Source organism: Chiroxiphia lanceolata, chromosome 2 (genome assembly GCF_009829145.1).
Source record: "Chiroxiphia lanceolata isolate bChiLan1 chromosome 2, bChiLan1.pri, whole genome shotgun sequence".
NCBI classification, from domain to species: domain Eukaryota; kingdom Metazoa; phylum Chordata; class Aves; order Passeriformes; family Pipridae; genus Chiroxiphia; species Chiroxiphia lanceolata.
In genome coordinates, this window is record NC_045638.1 from 114,792,643 (window position 1) to 114,816,125 (window position 23,483).

The 23,483-nt window shown below is 50.2% G+C and overlaps 3 protein-coding genes and 1 long non-coding RNA gene across 6 annotated transcripts in view; 2 read left to right on the forward strand and 2 right to left on the reverse strand.

Moving 5' to 3' along the window:
• Window positions 1–12: 12 nt before the first annotated feature.
• LOC116782732 (cytochrome c oxidase assembly factor 4 homolog, mitochondrial) lies at window positions 13–1,034 on the forward strand. 2 transcript variants are annotated; one of them, XM_032679660.1, is made up of 2 exons: window positions 13–66; window positions 649–1,034. In XM_032679660.1, exon 2 carries the CDS (start codon window positions 656–658, stop codon window positions 902–904), a length of 249 nt encoding a protein of 82 aa, XP_032535551.1. In that variant the 5' UTR covers window positions 13–66; window positions 649–655; the 3' UTR covers window positions 905–1,034. The 2 variants fall into 2 exon arrangements, with proteins under 2 accessions (XP_032535551.1, XP_032535550.1); XM_032679659.1 differs by lacking the exon at window positions 13–66 and adding an exon at window positions 117–124.
• Window positions 1,035–1,995: 961 nt separating this feature from the next.
• MRPL48 (mitochondrial ribosomal protein L48) lies at window positions 1,996–7,072 on the reverse strand. Its single transcript, XM_032679658.1, has 8 exons — window positions 6,756–7,072; window positions 6,468–6,520; window positions 6,262–6,299; window positions 5,867–5,952; window positions 4,800–4,972; window positions 3,535–3,637; window positions 2,784–2,873; window positions 1,996–2,206 (listed from the first exon to the last, which is right to left on the reverse strand). Exons 1-8 carry the CDS (start codon window positions 6,774–6,776, stop codon window positions 2,132–2,134), a joined length of 639 nt encoding a protein of 212 aa, XP_032535549.1. The 5' UTR covers window positions 6,777–7,072; the 3' UTR covers window positions 1,996–2,131.
• Window positions 7,073–8,980: 1,908 nt separating this feature from the next.
• LOC116782611 lies at window positions 8,981–10,201 on the reverse strand. Its single transcript, XR_004355272.1, has 2 exons — window positions 9,853–10,201; window positions 8,981–9,210 (listed from the first exon to the last, which is right to left on the reverse strand). It is a non-coding gene; the product is annotated as an uncharacterized LOC116782611 (long non-coding RNA).
• Window positions 10,202–10,580: 379 nt separating this feature from the next.
• RAB6A (RAB6A, member RAS oncogene family) overlaps window positions 10,581–23,483 on the forward strand; it is a 43,160-nt gene continuing 30,257 nt past the window's right edge. The window contains exon 1 of one of the 2 annotated variants that reach the window (XM_032678007.1): window positions 10,581–10,890. In XM_032678007.1, the coding sequence (XP_032533898.1) occupies window positions 10,821–10,890 (70 nt within the window). In that variant the 5' untranslated portion in view covers window positions 10,581–10,820. The remainder of the gene's footprint in view (window positions 10,891–23,483) is intronic. The other variant, XM_032678008.1, reaches the window with a different exon arrangement.

Below are 23,483 nucleotides of genomic sequence, written 5' to 3' on the forward strand. Positions count from 1 at the left end.
GGGGCGGCGGCCTCCGGCTGAGGTGGCACCGGCGGCTCGGGGGGAGCGGCACCCCCGCGGGTGCGGGTACGGTGCGAGGGAGGAGGTGCCGAGCACCTCTGGAGGGGTACGCACCTATGGGGGGGTGGGCACCCGTGGGAGAGTGAGGGGTCAGAGGAGGTGCCGGGCACCCGTGGGTGGGGGTGAGGTGGGTGGAGGAGGTGCCGAGCACCCATTTTGGGGCTTCTGAGCAGCCACGGGTGGGGGTACACACGTATGGGGGTGCTGGGCACTCATGGTGGGGTGGGCATCCCTGGGGGTGTAAGGGGTGGGTGGGTAGGCGGGGGTCAGGGAGGATGCTGAGGACGCACGGGTCGGAGGGGGGGAGGATGCTGAGCGCCCGTTTTGGGGGTCCTGAGGGTCTGTAGGGGTGCTGAGCAGCCATTTGGGGGGTTCTGGGTACCAATGGGGGGGTTGGCACCCCTCGGAGTGTGAGGGGTGGGAGTGCTGGGCACCCACGGGTGGGGGTGAGCTGTGATGGGGAGAGCACTGAGTGCCCATTTTGGGGGGTCCTGGGTGCCCACAGGAGGGCTGAGCTCCTTCTGGGGGGTGCACAGAGCACAGGATGCCCCCCCAGATAACACCTCCTACCCTGTCCCTCCTTCCCAGTTCTCCCATGGCCAAGCCGGGACACTCCTGGAGCCACGCGACAGCGGGGAAGGAGGAGGATGAGGAGGGCGAAGACCCCCTGGATGCCAGGATCGCCCGGACAGGCTGCCTGGAGCAGCACCGGGAGCTGCAGGAGTGCATGGAACAGCACCGGGATTGGCGGCACTGCCAGACGCAGCTCCGGGCATTCGGAGCCTGCATGGCCCGGCGGGAACAGCGGGAACAGGGACAGAGCCGGGCACACCCTGCACAGTGAGACCACCCGGGACCCCCAGGAATGGGGGAGCTGTGCCTTTCATCCCCCTTTTTTTGTGTGATTTTTTTTTTTTTTTAATCCAAGTGCCGAGAAATCCACGTGGGAAATTAAATCTGGGAATTTAATCGTCTTCATCAGTGCCCGCAGCAAAGTGGGAAGGTCAGAGGGGTTTGGAGGATGTGGCTTCAATCTGCACCAGGCTGGACATCAGGAGGAATTTTTTCATGGAAAGGGTGATCAGGCATTGGAAGGGGCTGCCCAGGGAGGTGGTGGAGTCCCCATCCCTGAAAGTTTTTAAGGAAAGACTGGACGTGGCACTCAGTGCTTTGGGCTGGGGGCAAGGTGGGGACTGGCCACAGGGTGGACTCAGTGATCCCAGAGGGCTTTTCCAACCTTAATGATTCCATGGTTGTGGATTTCCAGCCCAAAATATCCCTGGCTCCACGACAGCCCTGCCATGGATTTCCACTCCACGTCCTTCCCAAGGCTTTTCCCAGCACCAATAACCTCGTGTCCCACCAAATGGGATTTTGAGGATGGGATTTATCTCCAGGGAAGCCCCAGGTTAATGAGGAGTGGGGGGAAAAAGGATCCTCCTCTGTCTACCACTTCCTGGCAAATAAGGCAAGAGAAACAAAGCAAAATTGCCTTTTGGAGGCTGGAAAGGGAAGCACATCCCTGGTTTTTGCCAGAAGGAACTTCCCAGGCTGTTTCTCAGAAAGGTGGGTGCTGGGTTCCCCAAAATTACAGCAGGATCAGGAGCACAGGCAACACCTGGACAGCCCCAGTTTGGGGGAGTGTTAATGAGTTACTTTCCCTGTGTTTAGTGGAAGGTCCTTAAAAAGTGGGGGAAAAAACTTCCAAACAAACCAGTTTGGAATAGTTTTCTCTTGGAATCCACCAAATCTGCTTAGAACAGAATTCCTGGGATTGTTGCAGCACAGCATTATTCACCTGCAGGGATTTCTGCAAAAATTCCCACCCGTCAAAAGCAGAACAGACAAGAATAAAAGAATAAGGAAGAACTGAAGGAACGTAAAACCACATTCCATAGTGTGGAATTCCACTGCTCCCAGTACAAATCAGTCAGGTATAAACACATTATTCATCTTTATTGAGACAACCAACAGTGGGAATTCCTTCCAATTCACCAAGTTCTCAGCACAGTGCTCATGGAATCCCCCTCTGGAGGCTGGAGCAGCCCCTGGATGGAGCAGTTTTCCTCCCTCAGCCCATCTGTGCCAGCAGCTCTTCCAGCTCTGGCCGAGCCTTCAATCTGTTCTTGAAGTCGGCTTCTGTGTGCTGTGGAGGGAGGGAAAACCAGCCAAGGAAATCAGGATTAACAGGAAGAACTAAAGGCTGAAATGCCCTGGGAGTGGGAAGTCACTCAGTGCTGGAAAACTGTTGGGCTTCTCATAAAACCCAAGTTTAACCCCCCACTCCAGAGCGAATTCCATCAAAACAGGGCACGGTGTTTGGGTTTCCTGTCTCAGCTTTGCTCCCAACTGCTCCATGAAGCTCCTGGGGATTCCAGGACAAGTGGTGGAGCAATGCTGGAGTGAAACATGCCCTTTGGACTCACAGGGAATGTGTGGCAGCAAAGGAAAGGAACCTGCTACCTGCCATCTCCTGTGGATCTGTGGGACTGGCTGGGAAGTGGCACCAATTAGAGGAGGCTAAATGGGGAAGGAAGCACTCCTCAGGAATTGGAAGCAGTGGGTTTTCATGGAGCAGGGAGGGCCTGGCTCTGGGACGTCCTGGATACCCTAAGCCTAGAGCAGGAGCAGCCTCAGGGCCAGGTCCGGATCCTCAAAGGAAATTCCTGACATGGATCATCTCTGCTTCCTGAAAGGAAAGGCACTGGGAAATGCAAACATACCTGTTTGATGAGGAGATGGACCCCCTCGGGCTGGTTACTCTGGATAACCTCCAGGAGTATTGGAGCAAACGTGGAACTCAAACCACTGATCTGAGGGAAGGAATGACACAGCTCCAGGACAACCATCCCAGGACAGTTTGGGTTGGAAGGGACATTAAACATCATCCCATTCCACCCCTGCCACGGGCAGGGACACCTCCCACTATCCCAGGTTGCTCCAACCTGGCCTTGGACACTTCCAGGGATGGGGCAGCCACAGCTTCTCTGGGCAACCTGGGCCAGGGCCTCCCCACCCTTCCAGCCAGGAATTCTTTCCTAATATCCCATCTAACCCCTGTGCTTTGTCCACATGAATCCATTCCCCCTTGTCCTGTCCCTCCATCCCTTTTCCCCAGTCCCTCTCCAGCTCTCCTGGAACCCCTTTAGGCCCTGGAAGGGGCTCTGGGTCTTTTGAAGCTGTTCCTAATAGTATTTTTAAATTGCATGGAATTTTTCCAATCATCCATCCTTAAATATGGCTTTTCTACCTCTTGTATGGAGCATTCTGCAGAAAATAGGTAATAAATGTGGTGCCTGAAATTACATAAAGCCAGGAAACCTCTTCCTGTTTCCACTTTGGGGGGAACTTTCAGTAAGAGATCAAATGAAGGCTTTATGCCCAAATTACACCTTTCAGCTCCAACTGTGGAGGGGTTTGGAGAGTCTGTGCTGCAGGACAACCACAGGAATATCAGGAAACAGCAGTTCCTACCTGGACAACCCTCTGGTGGGTGGTAAGGATTGCATCCAGCTGCATCTTGGATCCTTTCTCTTCCAGGAACAGCACCTCGTTGGTTTTGGTGGGCATGGCATAGCTGGGGGAGCCAGAGGGCAGAGCTTAAGACAGGCAGGACATTCCCTGTCCTGAGGACATTCCCAGTGCTCTACAGGGACGGATCAACCATCCAAGGAGATGAACTTTCCATGAGGAATTAATTCTGCAACAGTGTGTCCTGCAAAGGAAGCACTGGCAGAGGCTGGGGTTTTATGAGATGGGGATGAAGGAGAAGCTTGGAGCACCTGCTGCCAGGAAAAACCTGGACTGGCTCCAAACACCAGCCTGAGACATTTTACATTCTTTGTAGTTGAAGGAAAGCAACAGTTCTTATTTTGTCATCAGGGACAGAGTTAAAAACTGCTGCTGCAAAGCACCACTCCAAAGACATTGTTCTCCCCTCAAATTTAACAGGAATATGACTGAGCAGTAGAGCAGACCCTGCTCCCAGCAGGATTCCAGAGACCTCAGCATCCCTATCCCCATTTCCACAGCACCAATTACATCCTTCTGCCCACCTTTTCCACTAAAGTTTTCACTCCAAGGGCAAATCCTTCCTTTCTGGACACACTGAACCAGGTCCAACCTCAGAGGGCGGAATTGAAAATCCATCCACGTTTTGGAGAATCTACCACTGTTTTCATTCCCTCATGGAAACTCAGGGCTTCTCCCAGTGCCTGCAGCTTCTTAGGAGCACTTCAGCACTGAGGTGCTTCCTCACATCCCTCAGGCATTAAATCCCAAGCTGCTGTTGGGATAATCCTGTTTGGGATCTGGTGTTTACCTAAAGCATCCTCTGCTCCCAAAGTGAAGCAGCAGGAAGCTCATCTAGCACTTCAAGGGCTTTCCCAAGTTCATTCTAGTTTGGATAACCAGCATCACTCACTGCACAGAGCCTGGATCAAACACCAGGAAGGAAAACCAGCAGGAAATGTCAGCAATACTTAAGCCAGATTTAAAGCCTTAAACAATAACATTAAACTCAGAGGCTTAAAGCCCTTTTTTCCTCAGAGGAATGAGATGGAGCCAGATATTTTTTCCTTGCTGGAACAAGCCCATTATAACCTTCCTCATTTGAATAAACATACAAAACTGTAGGGATACACAGAAAGAGAACAGGGGGCAGAGGAGAGGTTTGGATTTACATCCACATGAGAATCAGAAGGACTGGATGGTGCCCTGGTCTCCAAGGTGTCCCTTACCTCTCCTTGACCTTGATGGAGAGCCTGTTGCAGAGCCTGTGGACATACTGGGCAAAGTGCTCCACCAGGCACATGTCATAGGAAGTCATCTGGATGTTGACATCTCCATACTCAAACTCAGTGCCAGGATTGATCTCCTTCATCTGCACTCTGTCCTTTTTCTTCTTTGGAGTCTGTTTTCCAAAATAATATAAAATAAAACAGGGAGTTTGAGCAACATTGGGAATAAAACCCTGCCGGGTTTCCCGTGGGGCTTCTCCTCTGACAGGGGTTTGTCAGCCACATCCCAGCCCATCTGTGCTCCCTCTCCCTGCCTAAAAACTGGGATGGCATTATCCTGACAGCTCTTCTCAGCTCAGTTCTTGGATGGCAGCACCACAGGAAAAATACCCCAAAGAAAACACGTCCGTATTTTTAATTTCTTCCAGAGAAAATTAATTTCTCCCAGAGGTTAAAAAAAAAAAAAAGGGAGTAGAAACAGCAGGAATACAACTCCTTTTTCTTTCAGGTCCTGTCCACAAGGCAGCTGGCTTGGTGGTGTTTCCTCCTTCCACAAAAAGTGGTTGTCTTTCCAGGGAATGTCAAAAGGTGACATGAAAATAGGACCTGCTGACAATAATTCTGGTGTGAAATCCAGCAGGAGGAGGTAGTTTCTCCCTCGTAAGGGAATTTCCACAGGAATGTGCTGGACAAAATTAGTGAGTGGGGAAACTTCATGGAATGATTTGGGTTGGAAGGCATTTTAAAGCTCATCCAGTGCCATTCCCAACCTTCCGCTATCCCAGGGTGCTCCAAGCTGGCCTTGGGCACTCCCACGGATGGGGCAGCCACAGCTTCTCTGGGAATTTCATCCCAGCCCCTCACCACCCTCACAGGGAAAAATTCCTTCCCAATATCCTATCTAAACCCTGTGCTTTGTCCATGTGAATCTATACCCCCTTGTCCTGTCCCTCCAGGAATGTCACACAACACTTTTCCCCAAGAGAAGCAGCAGGAAACTATGCCATTATTCCCTTTGGATGTGATTTATCAGCCATGAAACTCATAAAATAATTCCTTCTGCCTACCTCTGCTGGGAGCAGGTATTTATACCTCCCAATTCCATGAGTAGGACGGGATCTGTAGGATCTGTGGCAACTCAGGAGAGCAGCACCTGGAAATGGAAGCAGAACTCCTGTACCAACTCACAGCAAGGTGTGGGCAGCCACAAATAAGGAAGGAAGAGATTAAAAATACTCACTTCTCAGGTGAACTCTCAAGGCAACAAAAAAAGAAGAATAAAAGAGGCTGTGGGTAGTTTGGGAGACGAGGGAAATGTTACAAAAAAAGAAGAAAAAACATATGGAAGTGGAAGAGCATCAGCTCAGGTTATTTAACCAGCCCAAAATTGGCTAAAAAAACCCACCTAAAATTAAAAGGAAACACAAATGCTCCATTTATTTGGATTAACAGCGGACTTTACCTGCAGCACACAGATGGTTTTCTGTGGGTGTTGACACTCTGGAGGAAACAAGAAAATGATTAAAAGTTCTGTAAGAAACAAAATAATCATTAAAAGCTGTGATTTCCCCCACCCATGGAAAAATAAGTGGCAAATCCCCTTTGGCCATTTTTGGGGTGTTTTTAATGCCTGTTATTGTGTTTTACTCCCTGGTTTCAGGCACTCACCTGCTAAGGGCAAACAGTTGCCTGAGCATCGCTCCCTTCTCCCAGCACAGCACCTGGAATGGCCGAAACACAAAGAGAGTGGCAGATCCTCAGGGAATTGTCACCAACACCCCCAGATTACAAGAGGGACAGGAGCCAGGGAACGGCTGGAGCTGTGTCAGGGCAGGGTTAGGCTGGATATCAGGGAAAGGTTATTCCCCCAGAGGGTGATGGGGCACTGAACAGGCTCCCAGGCCCATCCCTTCCCTGTGTGTCCCCTATTCCCGTTCCCATTCCCGATCCCTGTACCTTCGGCACCGCCGCCATCATCCCATCCTCGGTCCGTCGCTCAAACCGTCCCCCCACTGGGCTCCGGTAAACCAAGCACGGGTCCCCCCCGCCCCGCGGCTCCCGCCTCGCGTTCCGCCCATCGACAATTCCAATTTTCGGGCAGCCCCGCGTTCCGCCCGCCGAGGCCTCACAGAGGCGGCAGTTTCTGGACAACCCGCAGTGCCGGCGGGGCCCCGGCGCCCTGCGAGAGGCGGCGGGCAGGGTGCGGGGGTCCAGGCGGTAATGGCGGACACCGCATCCCTCCGTCTCCGCACACACCGGGCAGCGCCGCCTGGCGGTAGCAGCTGCACAGCGCGCCCCGCCCTACGTCAATCACCGCGCGTCTCGCCGGCTACGGCCCGCCCTCCGCCCGCTCCTCGCTCGCTGATTGGCCGCTCGTCGCGTCTATCACGGCGAGGCGGCCATGTTGAGTGTGGCGTGGCCACGTGGCGCTGCCGAGTATGGTGTCCGACCCCGCCCCCGGGGAGGCCATGTTGAGTGTGGGTCTGGCTGCCATCTTGAGTGTGGCGTCGCGGCGGCCATTTACTTCGTCCTTTATTTTTATTTCTTTATTTATGTCTTTAGAATGACTAAATCCTGAGTGGAGGAAGGTTGGGCTGGGAGGGACCTCCTCCCTGATTTCCCAGCGGTGAGAGAGAAGGTGGGCACGGGGGTCTGCCTGGGAAGAGATGGACGCTGTGCGGTCCTTGGAGCCCCCCCAAGCCTGGACAGCCTGGAGTTGGCTCAGGAAAACCCATCCCGTGCCAAACTGCCTCCTCCTGCCTCTTCCACACAAACCATCCTTTCTCCCAGGCTCTTCCCTGCTCCCTTCTCTCCTGCCTAGCCCCGCTTTTCCCCCTCCTTCCATGGCCAATGCTCCAGAGCCCCCATCTCAGATCTGTTCCTTCTGGGTGGATCAGCTGGAATTTTGTGTGAGGACTCATTCCCTCTCCAACTGCTCTTGGCTGGAGCTGTCAGGGCTCACGGTGGACTTTCTCCCTCCAGTTTATCTGAGTTCATCCACGTGGCAAGTCTCCTAGTGCCTTTGTTTCCTGGAGGGAACGTGGAGGGGGCGGAGGGAACATGGAGGGGGCAGAGGGAACTCGCCTCACCTTTGCTCCCTCCTCCACAATGCAAGGACACAGATTCCCAGCTCCAAGCTGTGTTTCCCTGGTGCTCCCGGCCCATGACAGAAGGGCCCACGTGGATGTTGTCCTGCCCTTTGATCCCACCTGGCAAGCCCCAGGCAGGGGGAATGATGCTCGAGGAAAGAGCCTGAGCTGGCTTAAGGCCGGCACTCCCATTCCCAAAAACCTGGGCTTCTCCTCCCAGGAACTTTGAATCCCCAGAGGAAATTGAGGAGGGGCTGCTGTGCCTGGAGGGGACTGGCTGGGCCTGTGTTTTTGGGGAAGTTGTGATGAGCACCACCATTAAGAGCACATCCAAGATGACTCCTTATTCCATGCCTTCAAATGCTGAGTGCCCATGGAACGGGGCTGCACCCCTTAATTCCCTCTGCCTCTCCTGGAAGCATATCACTTCTCTCTCCATGACAGCATCTTCCTCATCTCTCCTGCTCTTGATTTTCCCTGGATACAAAGATAGTGCTGCTCTTGGCAGCTTGTTCTGGTGGCTGAACAGCCTCCCTGTTGGGAACATGGCCCTTATTTCCAACTGGAACATGCCTTTCTTTGTCTTTTGGATGTTTCACAGCCAGGGAGCAGAATCCCTGTTGCAGGAGCACAACCTCCCAACCTTTCTGTGACATTTGGAAAGAGAAGCTGAGGTGACTCAATGATTTCCTTTTTTATGTAATGCACTAAAAAAACCACCAGGCAGCTTTTCCTACTTTTTTTTAAAGGCTTCTCAGGCTGCAGAGAGGGATTGTTTCATCCATCCTCTTCTGCCTCACTGCAGGTTTCTCCCTGCCATGGAGCTGGATGTGCTCACACAGCCAGAATTCTGGCACCTGCCCCTCCTCAAGCAGCAACCTGGAGGAGCAAAGCTGCTCTGGGAGAGTTGGGATCCAGCACCTGAAAGTTTCCACTTCTTTTCAGGCTTGTCCCATGACAAAAACAATCCAAAAGTGTTTAAATACACCATGGAAAAAACCCTCTGTTTTTCTGTGTCTCCTCCTCTGCCTTCAGCCATTGTTTTCCATGGGATCTGCGGGAAAGATCCCAGAATCCACCCTGACACATAAACAAGGACAATATATGTATTTAAAATTTGAAATTATTTAAAGCAGGTCTCTGACAGTCTGGATTCCCCTTGGTGCAGGAGAGCAGCCACACAACTGCTATGGACGTGCTCCCAGATGCTGGGTGTGGAGCTGGATGTGAGCTCCTCCTCCTGCTCAGATCTTCATTAAAACTTATTTAAATTTAATCATCAAGACACATTTTCCTCTTTTAGTTCACTGGCAGTTCAAGGCCTGGAAAAAAAAGCAAAACAACACCTTGGAGAAGCAGTGAATCACGTTGAGGGAGTATAAATGAAACAATCAAAAATAGAAAGGGTTTCAAAGCAGGGGATTAAACAAGCATTTCCCTGACCATCAGAGCAGAGAGGCTCTGGAACAATCCCCCAGATGGGAAAAAAGGTGGACAACCTACTCGATTCCAGGTGGAAAATACCCTGTGGAGCTTTATTTGGACCTTGTTGAGTAGATTGCAAGAGATTTGGAGCAACATGAATACGACCATGGGGCAGGAGCTGCAGACCCCAAGGGGCTCTGTCATCCAGCACGTTCTTGTTTCAGTGGGATATTCAGTGGGAACAGCAGGTGAAGCCCCAGGAAATCCCCAAAATCACATTTTGTGTTCACATTCCAGCCAGAGAGTCTCAATCAGGACAGGATTGCACCAGTGTGGGAGAGGAGGGAGCAAGGCTGCACTGACAGGAGACATCCTAAAGCCAAGGTTTAACCAGGAAGGGCCAGGATGCAGCTGGAAACCTCCTAATGCACTGAACCTTGAGGGCAAAATGGGGAGAAATGGGCAAAAAATAGCTATAAAGGGAGAGCTGGCCCCAAGGCAGAGGGTTCCCTGCAAAAGGACAAGTGGGAATCATTGACCTTCCTGGAAAATGTCACCCTCTCTGAGGGATGTGCTGGGGACATCGTGGAGTGAGGGTCTCTGGAGATGCTCTGAGAGGAATATCCGTATCCATTTGGGATTAAGCCTTTGGTTTGAAGGACTGTGCTGGTTCCTCCCCGGAGCCCGTGTGGGCTGGGCACATCCTTGTGCTGCGCTGACGCCAAGGCTGTTTCGGTGACGAGGCTGTTTTGGTGACGTGGTGAAAAGGGGTTTTATTGCAGCTGGAGAAGTGGTGGGAGCTCCCACAGCAACCAAAACGGCCCAGATCTGTCCCCAAAAGGGCTCCAAGGGCTGGATTCCCTCTGCTCTGGGACAGGCTGGGAGCGCCAGGGATGTTCACCTGGAGAAGGGTGTGGGGAGACCTGAGAGCCCCTTCTACGGCCTAAAGGGGCTCCAGGAGAGCTGGAGAGGGACTTGGGACAAGGGATGGAGGGACAGGACAAGGGAAATGGATTCACATGGACAAAGCACAGCGTTAGATGAGATATTGGGAAGGAATTCTTGGCTGTGAGGGTGGGGAGGGGCTGGAATGGTTTTCCCAGAGAAACTGTGGCTGCCCCATCCCTGGAAGTGTCCAAGGCCACGTTGCAGCAAGCCGGTCTGGTGGAAGCCGTCCCTGCCGGCGGCACGGGGGCTGGAACAGGCTGATCCCTCTAGTCCCTCCCAGCCCGCCCCATTCCCGCTCCGTGAGGGCGGGAGGCTCCCAGGGCGCGTGCGCGGGGCGGGCGGAGCGGCGGCTCCGGGAGCGCGGGGGGGGAGCGGCGGCACCGACACCGGCACCGACACCGACACAGACACCGGCACCTCACCGGGCTCCGCAGCCTTCGCCGGGGAGCGGCAGCACGAGGAGGAGGACGAGGAGGAGGAGGGCGGAAAGCAGCGGGAGCGGTCGCGGGTCCCGCCGCGGGGAGCGGAGCGAGCGCGGGGCGGCGGCGGCTCCTCCATCATGTCGTCGGGCGGGGACTTCGGGAACCCGCTGCGGAAATTCAAGCTGGTGTTCCTGGGCGAGCAGAGCGGTGAGTCACCGCCCGCCTCGGGCCGGGAAAGCGGGGGGATCCCTTCGGGCACCCGCCCGACCTCGGGGGAGCAGGAGGGGACCCCACTCGTCACCCCTCCTTGACACCCACCCACCCTTGTGGGGGCATAAAGGGACCCTACTCCTTACCCTCCCTGACACCCACCCACCCTTGTGGGGACATAAAGGGACCCCACTCCTTACCCTCCCTGACACTCACTCACCCTTGTGGGGACATAAAGGGACCTCACTCCTTACCCACCCTGACACCCACCCACACTCCTGGGGGTCCCTTTCACTCCCATCCACCCACATACTTTCATAGGGGTCTGAGAGGATCCCCCTCCTCACCTTGCTTTCCACCCCTATGGGAGTCTGAGAGGATCACCCTCCTCACCTTCCCTGGCACCCACTCACCCTCATGGGGGTCCCTTTCACTCCCATCGACCCACATAGCCTCCTGGGGGTCTGAGAGTATCACCCTCCTCATCCTCCCTGGCACCCACCCACCCTCTGTCCTGGGGGTCCCTGACACCCACCTACCCTCCTGGGAGCCTGAGGGGTTCAGCTCTGGTTTAACACCCCCACCCCCCCCAAAGCCTGTCTGATTCAGGAACAGTTGCTGATTCATTTGATCCCGGCCCCTCTGGTTTTTGGGGGGTAGGAGCCTCAATCCTCACTGTTTTCTGTGTAAATACAGCGGTTTTCCATAATGGAGTTCTGTCTTGGCAGAGCAACGCTTTGAATATTTAATTCAGCCAGTGAGGTTTTCTTCCCTGTCTCTGGAATGAAAAAAAAACCACCCAACCTAAACGCTGTCTCCTCCTTCCTCAGCGGAAGGCCTCTCTCTCCATTACTGCATTCCACATTTTCCCTTGGAAGAGTTTTCTGAAAAAAGCAAAAAAAGCTCCTTTATCGGCTACTTTGTGTAATCCTGGTGAGATACTGAGCGATCTTTGACATAATGAGGAGGTGCAGAATATTTCTGTCCCAGGGCGGGGTATTTGCTCCCTCAGCCACCTTTGGTCTCTGTGTGAGAGATGATGAAATGCTTGGATTTTTTTTTTTTTTTTTGAGGGGGGCAAAGGACTTATTTCTCGGTATTTCCTCACTCACGTGGACGAGCTTGATGATAAGCTGTCAGTGAAATTATTCACCTATACATCGGTGGTTTTCTTTAGTCTGTTTCTTTAACCCTTTTTTATTTCGTGATTTTGGGGTTGAAACAGCTCTTTTTCGTGTCAGGAATTTGGAGAGCACAGGTGCAACTTGGGTATTTATTATTTTTGGGGGGGTTAGTCACCTGATGTACTTGCTGAGGTGATGTTTGGCCAGCCATTTTATGAGGATTTTGGAAGAGGGTCATGTGTAGAAAATGCTGGTTTGTTGTGGTTTTTTGTTTGTTTGTTTGTTTGTTTTCCCCAGGTATTTGACAACAGCAATTTTAAATATTAGCAATGCATTTGAAAAATGTTTGGCTTGTATTCCTGTGTTTCTGAGCTTCAATATCCCAGAGCTTTTCCTCCATGGAAGGTTGTGGCACCTGGTGCAGCTCTTAAATGTCAGCAGCTCTTTTACACGTGCATTTCTTGTCTCTTGCAGCAGACATAACATGAGATATCTCCTTCCTGCAGGAATTTTTTCCCTGTCAGCTCATCATCTGTGTTTGTACTGGGAGGTTTTAAATAATTCCTGGTCATGGCATCAGATGTAAGGAGGAGAGAAGGAATTCTGTGGGTACAGCAGAGCAAGATGCTCCTGACTGGATATTCATCCCTGCAACTGCTGCCTTGACCGGGGCTTAGGGATGGGTGGGAGCTGATTTGAATCCAGGGCCTGGCCAGCAGCTGCAGTCCTGCCTTTGTCTGGGATGCTAGGGATGGATGATTCCATGCCTGCTCCGTGCTCAGTGTGTCCCTGCATCCCGTGGGTGCTGCAGCGTGGGCACGTTCCAGCACGGAGCTCGTGGATGAGTCTGTGCTGGAGACATGGCTTTTCCTGAATTGAATCTCCTCAGACGTCTCTGCCATGATGTCATTCCCTGCCATTTTTTATTTTTTTTTCTGCCCAGAGGGAGCATAGCTCCCATTCCAAATAACGTTTGGAAATCATTGCAGAAGAATCTCTGCTGCTGCAAGAAAGGGAGTTGGAGTGGGCTGTGCTCACACCTTTGTTTGGAAGGGCGAGGGAATTGCAGGAATAAAAGTTTTTACAAAAGCAGGTTTTGCATCTGAGGGGATCTTTGTACAACTGTTGCTCTGGGTTGGTGCATTGGCTCCCTGTTTGGCTGGAAGGTTTGTGTGCCCTGTTGGAAGGCCATAATTAAAGGTATCCCACTGCTGCTGCTGGGGAGGCTGAGTGCTCCTGCTCCGTGTACATCCAAGGGCTCCAGGATGACAAATGGAATGTCACAAAGGGCTGCTATGGCCGTGAGCTGCCTCAGCAGCCAGAGCTGTACACAGCCTCTCCAACAAATGCTATGGCTAAGGAAATCTGCACTGGAATTCCTTCCAGGGTCTGCAGTGGTACAGCCTCGTTCCATGGCAGATCTGGGAGTGTTTTATTCCTGTCTGGAGTGGGGTTGCACAGCGGATGCAGTGCCTGGTTTTCTCCACTCCCCTCAGCCATGTTGTGGGAGTCCAGTGCTGTATTCCCGTGGACTGCAGTGATCCTGCCTCCTCCTGCTGTTCACCACTAGCTGCAGGTTCTTTTTCCTGTGCTAAGATGCTGATTTTTCCCTGCTCCTTGCTCCCCAAAATCTCCAGGGTTTGTCCCCCAGCCCCTCCCCAGCCCAGCCCTGCCGCATGTGCTGGGGATGCATCATGAGCCTGCAACATCATCCGTGTCCAGCCAGGAGAACCTTCTCCTCCTCCTCTCTTTCCATCCCTTATTTTTTTTAACTTACACCAGCAACTTCCCCAGCACTCCCCTTAATTGAATTACTCTCCTCAATGATTGAAGATTATACAGAGTGTAGCAGTTTTAAATATGCTAATCTTTGCTGAAAAGGCAGGGAGAGCTCTGTGCTGGGGGATTAGATGGAGCTATTGTGTGTGGGGAAGTGTGTTTCTTACTGCCTTTGATCTGCTTTTATCAGGTGGGTTTTATCAGCCCTAATACCTCAGGTTTGAGGAATTCTGGTTTCTGGGTCACACCAGTTAATGTACACATCACCTATATCGGGGTGGCTTGCAGAAAATATGATACAGATTCAAATATTAATAATTGTTGCATGGGAACACCTCAACTTCTTCATAAATGGATTTTTTTTTGATTGAGTGGGCAGAACTGAATGCAACAGAAATATTTGCCCATCACGTGTGTTTATGCTGCAGCTTCCATTGGTGAGCAGGTCTGAAGGGCATCAGTGTGTCCAAAAGGAGTCCCCGTTGTGTCTCTCTCTGTGCTGGCATTTCTGCACTGAGGAAGATCCTGGAGAAAATTACAACCATTTTTTAATCAGGAACTGAGAGTTTTAATACTGCAAAGATGGGTGCAGCGTAATAACTCATGGACTGTAACTGTTTGGAGAGCACTAATGGGCTGTGCTGTTGCATAACTGCTGGTCCAGGCCCTGCTGAGCAGTGTGTGTTGCACTGGATGGCTGGAGAACTGCGGGTGCTTCGTGTGTAACCTGAAGCTGGTGTCACCCTGCTCACGGTCCTGCAGGGACTGCCACCCCTGTGCAACTTAAAACTCCCTTGGTTTTAAGGAATTCTCAGTTTACCAGCTCCAGAGAGCTGTTGGTTTGTCCCACTGGTGGTTTAAAAGCTAATCCCCTTCCCTCCTGTTTAATTTCTTGATGCTGGTTTTCCGCTGGATATTTGGGGTTGTATTTGGACTATGTGAATTTTCCAGGGGTTGTTGAACTTGGGTTTCTTGGGTGCATGTGGAATATCAGCAGTGCATCCCAACAAAGGGGAAGTCAGGCAGAAACACCAGGGTGGAGGAACAGCATGGATGAACCAGGTGTTCCTGGACAACCTCAAAGCCAAAAGGGAAGCCCACAGAGGGTGGGAGCAGGGACAGGTGGCCTGGGAGGAACACACAGGAATTGCTGGGAAAAGAGAAGGCTCCAGGAAGACCTGAGAGCCCCTTCCAGAGCCTGAAGGGGCTCCAGGAGAGCTGGAGAGGGACTTGGAACAAGAGATGGAGGGACAGGACAAAGGGAATTGGCTTCCCACTGCCAGAGGGCAGGGAGAGATGGGATATTGGGAAGGAATTCCTGGCTGTGAGGGTGGGGAGGCCCTGGCCCAGGTTGCCCAGAGAAGCTGTGGCTGCCCCTGGATCCCTGGAAGTGTCCAAGGCCAGGTTGGAGCAACCTGGGCTAGTGGAAGGTGTCCCTGCCATCCCAAACCAGTCTGTGGTTCTTTCCCAGTGTAACCTGCTTGGGGTCTGATCCCTCCTCGCTGTCCTAAGGACCTTGAATTCCACCATTTCTCTTTTCCACCATTTCTCTTTTTCCCCATCCCTTCCTGCAGCGATGCCTGTCAGAGAAAAAGGCCTCAGTGTTTTGTGGTGCCTGTTCTCATGGTGCCTTTTGATCCCTGGCTATTTGTGGAAGCCTGTGAAGGAGCTGCATCTGCTCTGGAAAGGAGGAGTAGCTGTGCCTTTCTCCGCTCTGGTATCTTTTCTGTCTGCAGCTGAGAAATATAATTTGGGATTTTAACCAAATGATCATCTTGTCCCTTGATGTGACACAATCTGTTGAGGGGTGTGGTGGTACCTGGCATTTGATCCAGGCTCTGCAAAGCCCAGGTCTGAAGGTTTTGGTGGAGATGTAAATGGGAGTAATGGAGAAACAAAGGTAAGGAACCTCCTCTGAGGCCACCTCAGCAGACAATGGAGCACTTGGGAATTATCAGAGCCATTTTTGTCAGCTTCACTGATGGTTAAAAACCTGTCTCCTGTAACGAATTTGGGAGGAAATAGCTGCCTTCTTGTTACCTGGTAATTTAGTGCAGATGTTTAAAGGCTTTTGTTGCCTTCATGCACATCCAAGTACCCATTGTGTTCACTAATGATGATAAAACCCCAAATAACCACCCCAAAACGAGCCAACTAAAGCTCTCCATGCTTTGACTGTGGCTCAGAAGGAATCACATTTGGCTGTCTCAGATTTTTCAAGTCACCCCCTAGAATTCACCTGTGAGTCCTGTTACCTGTAAAACAGTTACCTTGTGGTGCATGGATGTTTCTGAAGGGATATGGGAATGCTGACCCATCTCTGGGATGGAGCAGGGAAGAGACCTCAGAGGTGGGACAAGGGTTGGACTTGATGATCTCCATCCCAGATGATTCTGTGATTCTCTGAAAGCACTATTTTGAAAATTAAGTGATATAATCAAAGCGATTCTATTTTTGACACATTAGTATAAATTATTTATGGAAGTAGTTTAAAGGAAAAATGAGTGTCTTGGCAAACAAAATGTGGCCTTGCAGTGAAAGTAGAATTTTTCAGGCCCCTTTGCTTGGTTTATTCACTGAGCTTAACACAGAGTTGAAAAGCTAAATGGATTCTTTGTTTTCCCCTCAGCATAACCCAAACTCTTCTGGCTGTAATGTACTGAAAGGCCCAGGGACAATGAGCAGTTGAATCAATTATTTTACAGCAGGTATTTACCTTTTATGTGCAAACCACGATGGGATAAATATATTTTGGAATATTGGAGTGATATTAACTGGGAAAAAAAAAGACTTTTTATGTGTTTTCAGTACTATTTAACTCTTATCCAAATGCATCACAAGGAAAAAGATAATCTGGGAAGCAAATATTATGTGAAATTAAATGTAAATAAGTTCTTGTCCTCAGCGGGAGCTCCGGGTTGTGGAGCCCCTCGCTGGCTTCTGGCTGCCTCCTGTGGAGTCTGGAAAAGGGAATTCAGCCTTCCACTTGGGAAGGAAATCCTTATTCAGCTGTCCAGCACAATGGTGCATTTGTTTAATTGGAGTTCTTAGAGTGAGGGTGGAACTTTCCTTTTTTTTGTTCCCCTGTCAGCGTGTCCTTTCTGCTGGAAAACCGGGATGAGTCCACGCTGCCGGAATGCCAGAGCATGGTTTTCCGAGTCCCTTGGACTTGTGGCATGCCCAGGGTGATGCCAGCTGGTTTAGTTCCAGCGGGAAGCTGAGGGATACATCCTGGGATGTCTTGGAGTTTTGACTTCCAAAGTATTTTTCCAAAGCCAAACACCAAATTCTGAGGTGAAAAATTCTGATGGTGGTTAGAACCTGACAAAGTGAGGATGTTCTCCAGAGTTCTTTCCTTCTCCTTAGGCATTTTTGCCCATGGCACTTGCTTCCATTTTAATGCTTGGATTTGGGGCTCATGGAAGAGGATCCATGCCTTGAGTGGCTGCCAGCATTCCCTGGAGATGCCACCCAGCTATTCCGAGCTTCACAGGCTCGTGGTGTTCTCTCAGCCAGACTTGTGTAGGTGTTCCCAACACACAGAATTCAGGCTTTGCTTTAAATCCAAAGCGTGTTTGTCCAGAATGGAAAGGGTTAGGAAGAAATGCTGGAGCAGATTTGTGTTCAGCTGCACCGAGGGAAGGGGCAGATTTGAAACCTGCTGAGGAGGAAATGTTCCTTCAGTTGGTCTCTTTGCCTTGAGTTGGGATCACTCAAACCTCTGCACTGGTGACATTTGTGCCACACAAGTGCCATTTATCCCACTGAGGACTTGTTTGTAATGATTTGCTTCCAGAAGGAGCAAATCAGCAACTGCTGCAGGAAAAAAACCCAAGCAAACCCACTCCAGCATTTCTGTAGTTAAAGCAGAGGGCAGTTTATTCCCTGCTTCCTGTCCGTGCCTCTGTCTAGGTCTGAGTTACAGCCAGGTCATTCTCCCAGTGTTCCTGATCTGTGCCACGCAAGGGGAAGGGGAATTAGAACTGAAATAGCTGTGAACTAAAAGGAGAGGGGCCCTGGGAGTGTGGCAAAGCTCCAAGCAGTGGCTGATTCCGGATTGACAGGATCCCTCTCACTCTGAGCTTTGCCAAGGGGTGTAGGGAGCTGCTGCTGCTGGAGTTGGGAAGAGAGAATTCCTGCTCACAGGGTGGGAGTTTGGCCCTGCAGAGGCTCTGGAGCTGCCCAGGAACAGGCAGGCAGTTGGATCAATGGGAGTGCAGGAGTGTTTCTCTGCAACTTCCTTTGGTTTAATGGAGCTGTTGCCTTTTCTGGGAGTAGGAAATATTTCCTCATTGCTGTCCTGCTGGCACAGGAATGGCCATGAGAACCCTCTGTGGCAGTGACAGGAGGGTTTTATTTATTTAATAATCCCAGACTGAAGGGATCTGAACTGGATGGGTGATGGAATCACCCAGTGGAGGAGGAAGTGGAAGGAACATTCCCTTTCTAATGAAGTTCTACCCTCCTTTTTGGCTTTCCTGGAGATTTGCTGCCTTCTTTGCCTTGTCTGCATTCCCTGTTTATTTTTTCATTTCCCCTTATTTGTTGCTGAAGCAGTTTTTTGGGGGTTGTGTCCTCAGCTCTCTCAAAATGGCTGGAAAATCACTGTCCCTGCATAAAAACCAGGATGGCTCTACTGCTGCTGGTTGGGATAAAGCTGGAGGTGAATCCCTCAGCAGCTGGAGACAGCTGGAGTTTGGTGGATCATTGCAAGGAAATCCTTCCCTGTTTCATTTCCTGACCTTGGAATCCATACACAGGCTTGCTCTTCCAGTTCCTGTGATCCCTTCTGAGCTTCCCAAGCTGCCTCTTGATATCCATCCTTTATCTGTTCAACTCATAATTATGGCCCTATTCTTTCTGTGCTTCCGACTTCCCAGTGGAGTTATCTTTGGCCTTTTTTCCCTGAACACTCACCAGAGTGGCTTTTATCCATCATCCTGCAATCCTGACCACGATTCTCTTCCACTTTTTTCTATTTTTAGCTGCTCTTAAACCACAATGTACCTTTCCCCCCCCCAACACTGCATAAACAGCAGGCAGATCAAACATTCGTGTCCCACAAAATTGACCTCTTTATTTGGATGCTCTAGTGCAGCAGGAGACTTGAAAAGGAGCTTTTCCCAGGGACAGAACCCCCCCAGCTTTTCCAATCTTGTCTCACCTGCTGCTTTGGGGTTAAAATATTTCCCTCGTCTCACTACCCAAAGGGCTGAGAGGTTTCTCTCTGTAGGTTTGGTGGACTCTGGGCTGTCACAGTGAGTAATTTACAGGTAAATATAAATTCTTTGGCCTTGGGGATGCTAAAAGTTCACTTCAAATGGTTGGTGGAGACTTGCACAGCTGAGAATGAGTCAAAGCTGTGAGACCTGGCTCCAGATCCCAGGAAGAGCAAAGTCCCAGGAATGTCAAAGATCTGGTTCCAGATCCCAGGAAGAGCAAAGACTTCCAGTGTTACCTTTTGGGAAGTGGAGGAGGGGAAGAAATGTCCTACAGGAGATCTTTAGATATTTTGTTTCTGTGCTTTTCCCTGGATTTGGTGCTTCTGAACTACTTCCTAAAACACCTGACTCAAGAACCAACCTGTGGTGCACTTAAAGCTGTTTTTTTTTTTAGGCAGGGCAGCCTGAAGATCCCAAATTATCTTTTGTGCACACTTGTATGAGGAATTGCCCACAAATCTTCTCTGTGTCATAGGAAATATCAGAGTTAAGTAGGAACTTCTCTGGTCCTTAGAGCTCTTATATGAAGGGACTGTTCTTCTAGAAAATAGCAGAGTAGAATATTTATTTCAAGGTTCTGCTGGAGAAGAATATTTATTTCAAGCCACTGGATCCCAGCTGGGGTATAGATCATTCTTCTCTAAAGAATTTTCTGCTCCAAACCCAGTTTCTCACAGAAACACTTCCTTTTTTTTTTTCCCTATACTTGAATTGCACAATTCTTTTTCGAACAGCCTTTTTCTAGAAAAGATCAGAATAAAATAAACACCAACCAAACTTGTTGCATTTACAATTTGGAACCAATTTTCTGTCTTTTAAAGACTTAACTTTTTAATTTTTTAAATTATTCTTGATGGGTATCAAACCTCAGGTCTGCAGACCCTTCAGGCTCCGTGGCCTCTTCCCAAGGTGTTTGGGAAGGGACAAGTTCATTGTCAGCTGGCTTAAATTCCCTAAAGAGTGTGTGTGTCTCAGTCAGGAAGTTTTTAGGAGGCTCTCCGTTGAAAGGTTGAGAATTGTGCTGGGTTAACATCAGCAGAGCTTGGAGTTCTTAATTTGGGGGGCAGGTGGAGCAGGAGTACCTGTGCTGGTGGCAGTTCCCAGGAGAAAATGCTGGCACAGCTCAGGAGCAGAGTCCTGAAGGTGGAACAGGCAGTGTGATGTCAGGATATTCCTTGAATCCTTAACCTAAAGGATTTGTGGGATGCTTTGGCCACATGTCCGAGGACACCAGAGTTTCTCAAACCGTGCTAATCTCAGTTTCCACATGGTTTGGTAGAAACCAAACCGTGGTTTTGTATTTTCTGCTGCTAAAAATACAGATTGTGGTTGGTTTTGTTTCCTGAACCCCCGGGTTCTGTGCTGCCCTTGTCCACAGCCTGATATATCCCTGAGCTCTGGTTTCTCCAGCTGTTTCCCTGCCTTGCTGTGGGGTTGCATCACGTGTGTGTCGATGTGCAGCTCCCTTATTTTCGCACCATTCCCCAGATGTTCTTCACACACATCCCTGTCAGCTCGGATCACACATCCCCGGAGCTGAGCTGTGCTTAAGGAATCTGCTCTGGGCGCTTTTTTTTCCCCCTCACAAGCTGCCTTAAATCAGGACTGGTTTGGGATTTTCCTTTTGAAGGAACACTGGCCTGTGTCTGCCTGGAGAAGGAGTTTGGAGGAGCTCTTGTGGAAGCTCCTCTGCACCTCCCATGGGGAAGGAGCAGAGGTCAGGTCCTGGTCCTTCCAGTGCTGCCCAGAACATGGGGGGTTCTGGGAATAACATGGAATCACTGAGGAAGAAGCTGTATGGAGCCCCCTTTTTCTCCCTCACCTTTTTTCTCCCCCTTTCCTCCCCCATTCCCCCCCTTTTTCTGTCCCTCCCCCCTTTTTCTGTCCCTCCCCCCTTTTTCTGTCCCTCCCCCCTTTTTCTGTCCCCCTCCCCCTTTTTCTGTCCCCCTCCCCCTTTTTCTGTCCCCCTCCCCCTTTTTCTGTCCCCCCCCCTTTTTCTGTCCCCCCCCCTTTTTCTGTCCCCCCCCTTCTTCTGTCCCCCTCCCCCTTCTTCTGTCCCCCTCCCCCTTCTTCTGTCCCCCTCCCCCTTCTTCTGTCCCCCCCCCCTTTTTCTGTCCCCCCCCCTTTTCTGTCCCCCCCCTTTTTCTGTCCCCCCCCCTTTTTCTGTCCCCCCCCCTTTTTCTGTCCCCCCCCCTCTTTCTCTCCCCCCCTTTAGGAAGCCAGGAGAAGAGGGAGGAAATGGAAGTACTTGCTTGTTTTGCCAGTGGGATAATGGTGCTGGGGGAACATTAGGAAAATTTCCCTGAGTTCAAGGATGAAAGGAAGGGAAGTGGGTGGTAATCCCTGGCATTTTCATGGCTCTCCTGAGACTTCTCTAATTCCTACTTGGAATGGCTGACTGAGCACTGCTTGTTGTGCTTCCAAGGGCAGAACATCTTTGGGAAGGGATGTTCCAAGGGCTGCATTTGGCATGTGGTGCAGGGATGCCTGGATTCCCTTATGGAATAACACGTTGGGATAATGTTCAGTGCTCAGAGGAGTGAATGTTTCCCTTCAATAATGTATCCTCAGTTGGCTGCCTGTTTTATCCCTACTCTTTCTGCCTGGATATTGCCATCCCAATGCTCCTTTCCATAGCTTCCATGTCCTATTCCATGACACCACGAAGGAGGAATTTCTCCTGAGGGACAGACTTCTCTCTCCCCCCGTGTGGGGTTTTATCTCCTTTTCTCCATCTCACCCCATGTTGGTTGCATCTGATAGTACAATTATTTTGATTTATCTGCCTTCAGCTCGTTAGATTATCCTTTAATTATTAATTAATGTGGGGCAGGGGGAGATTATGTGGGAACAGAGGACAGAGGTTGTACTTTGGAGAGGATGGAGAGCTCTAGAACCCAAAGAAACTTCTGGATGCTCCTGGAAGTCCAGGTCTGTGCTGTGCCCTTTCATTCCAGGCTTCTTGAGGTTCTTTTCCAGTTCCTTTGAGGGCCCCGAATCCCAGATTTCTGCAATACACCTGTTTTGAATAGGGAACAGGAGAATATTGGCTTTTCCTTGTAGGGAGCAGGAACCCCTCTGGGAAGGAGTTTAAAGTGGAGTAGAGAAGTTCCAAACAAAGCAGAAATAAATCCACTCAGATCCTGGGCTGGATTTGGAGCCAAGAAAGGGAGGAAGATGCTTAATCATTTTAAGTGTTCAGGAATAACAGCGTGGGAATATATTGCTGAATGAGCACTTTGGGCAGGAAGGATGAAGCTTAAATTTATGGGAATATTTTATCAGAGACTTCAGGCTGTTACAGTTGGAAGGGACCCATAATGTCCATTTTGTCCAACTGCCTGAGCAGTTCAGGGTGAGCTTTCCCCAGTCTCCTTCCTTAAGGATGCAAAATTCAGGGATTGTATTTATTTTGAAGGAAACAAGGTAGGCAAGAGCTCACCTGCCCTTCTGGGTCTGTTTATGATCTGAAAGGATGAGAATTAGCCCAGGAAAACTGTTTTTCTCCCTGTTCCTCAGTAGTTCCAGCAGAGGAATCCCTGTCTTGGGAAAAGTCTCAGTCTTCCCAAACGGGACAATCTTGTGTTTCTCTTTTGGCCCTGAGTGGACTGGAGCAGTTCCAAGTGGAGGGTGAATCACTCAACTGCTGTGTGTGCCTGGAACACCCATTAAAGTGTTCATTTGACGTTATCACAAACCCTATTTTGATCCTGTGGAGGAATCCAGAGGTTTGAACCTCTTGGCTCACGCTGAGCTCTTCCAGGTTTTTATCCCTGGCTCTCAACTTCCTGATCCATTTGCCATGTCTGAATAGAATCTCCTCAGTGTTTGGTAGCTGAAAACACCTCTATAATGAGTTAATTAACCCCCTTTGAGCTGTTTTTAAATACTTCTTGTCCTGTTTGCAGCATTTAATGAATATTTTCTGTAGGGACTCTCCTTGGATTAGTCAAACCCTTTGAATCTTATGATGCAATTGCTGGAGCCGCTTTGCCTGGACGGTTCCCAAGGGGAAAAATTCTAATTTTATTACTTGAAGAGAGAATCAACTACTTAGTCTAGAAATTTCTTGAAGGACTTCCATAAAAGTTCCTCAAATATCACCAGTAACTGTCAGATATCGGCGTCTTCTTTCCCCCCCATTTCTAATTTTTTTCTATAATAAATTTTTTAAATAATTTTAATAAATGAACTTGGTTTTCCTTCTTTTAGGTGATGTGTAAGGTACTTTTAAGGGCAGCTCTAGTGCCAGAGATGAGGTGTCTCCATGCCATCAGCATTCCGGGTCCTATCCAGTGAAGTGGGAAGGAGAACAGCTCAAACTTGAGGGCGAACAAGAAGCTGAAGGTTAAAGCTGGATTGCTCCAAGTCAAGTGACAGGAATTGGGATATTCTTGGATGTCTTTGCAGATGTTCCAGCTACTCAAATATTTCCCCTTTATTAGGCAGCTTTATCAGTAATCCT

Coding starts and splice junctions, on each gene's coding strand:
- MRPL48 (XM_032679658.1), bottom strand. CDS start 6,776: ATGATGGCGGCGGTGCCGAAG. Junction 3,638..4,799: donor TCCATCAAGGTCAAGGAGAG/GTAAGGGACACC, acceptor TGGCTCCCCCAG/CTATGCCATGCCCACCAAAA. Junction 2,207..2,783: donor TCCATCTCCTCATCAAACAG/GTATGTTTGCAT, acceptor CTCCCTCCACAG/CACACAGAAGCCGACTTCAA.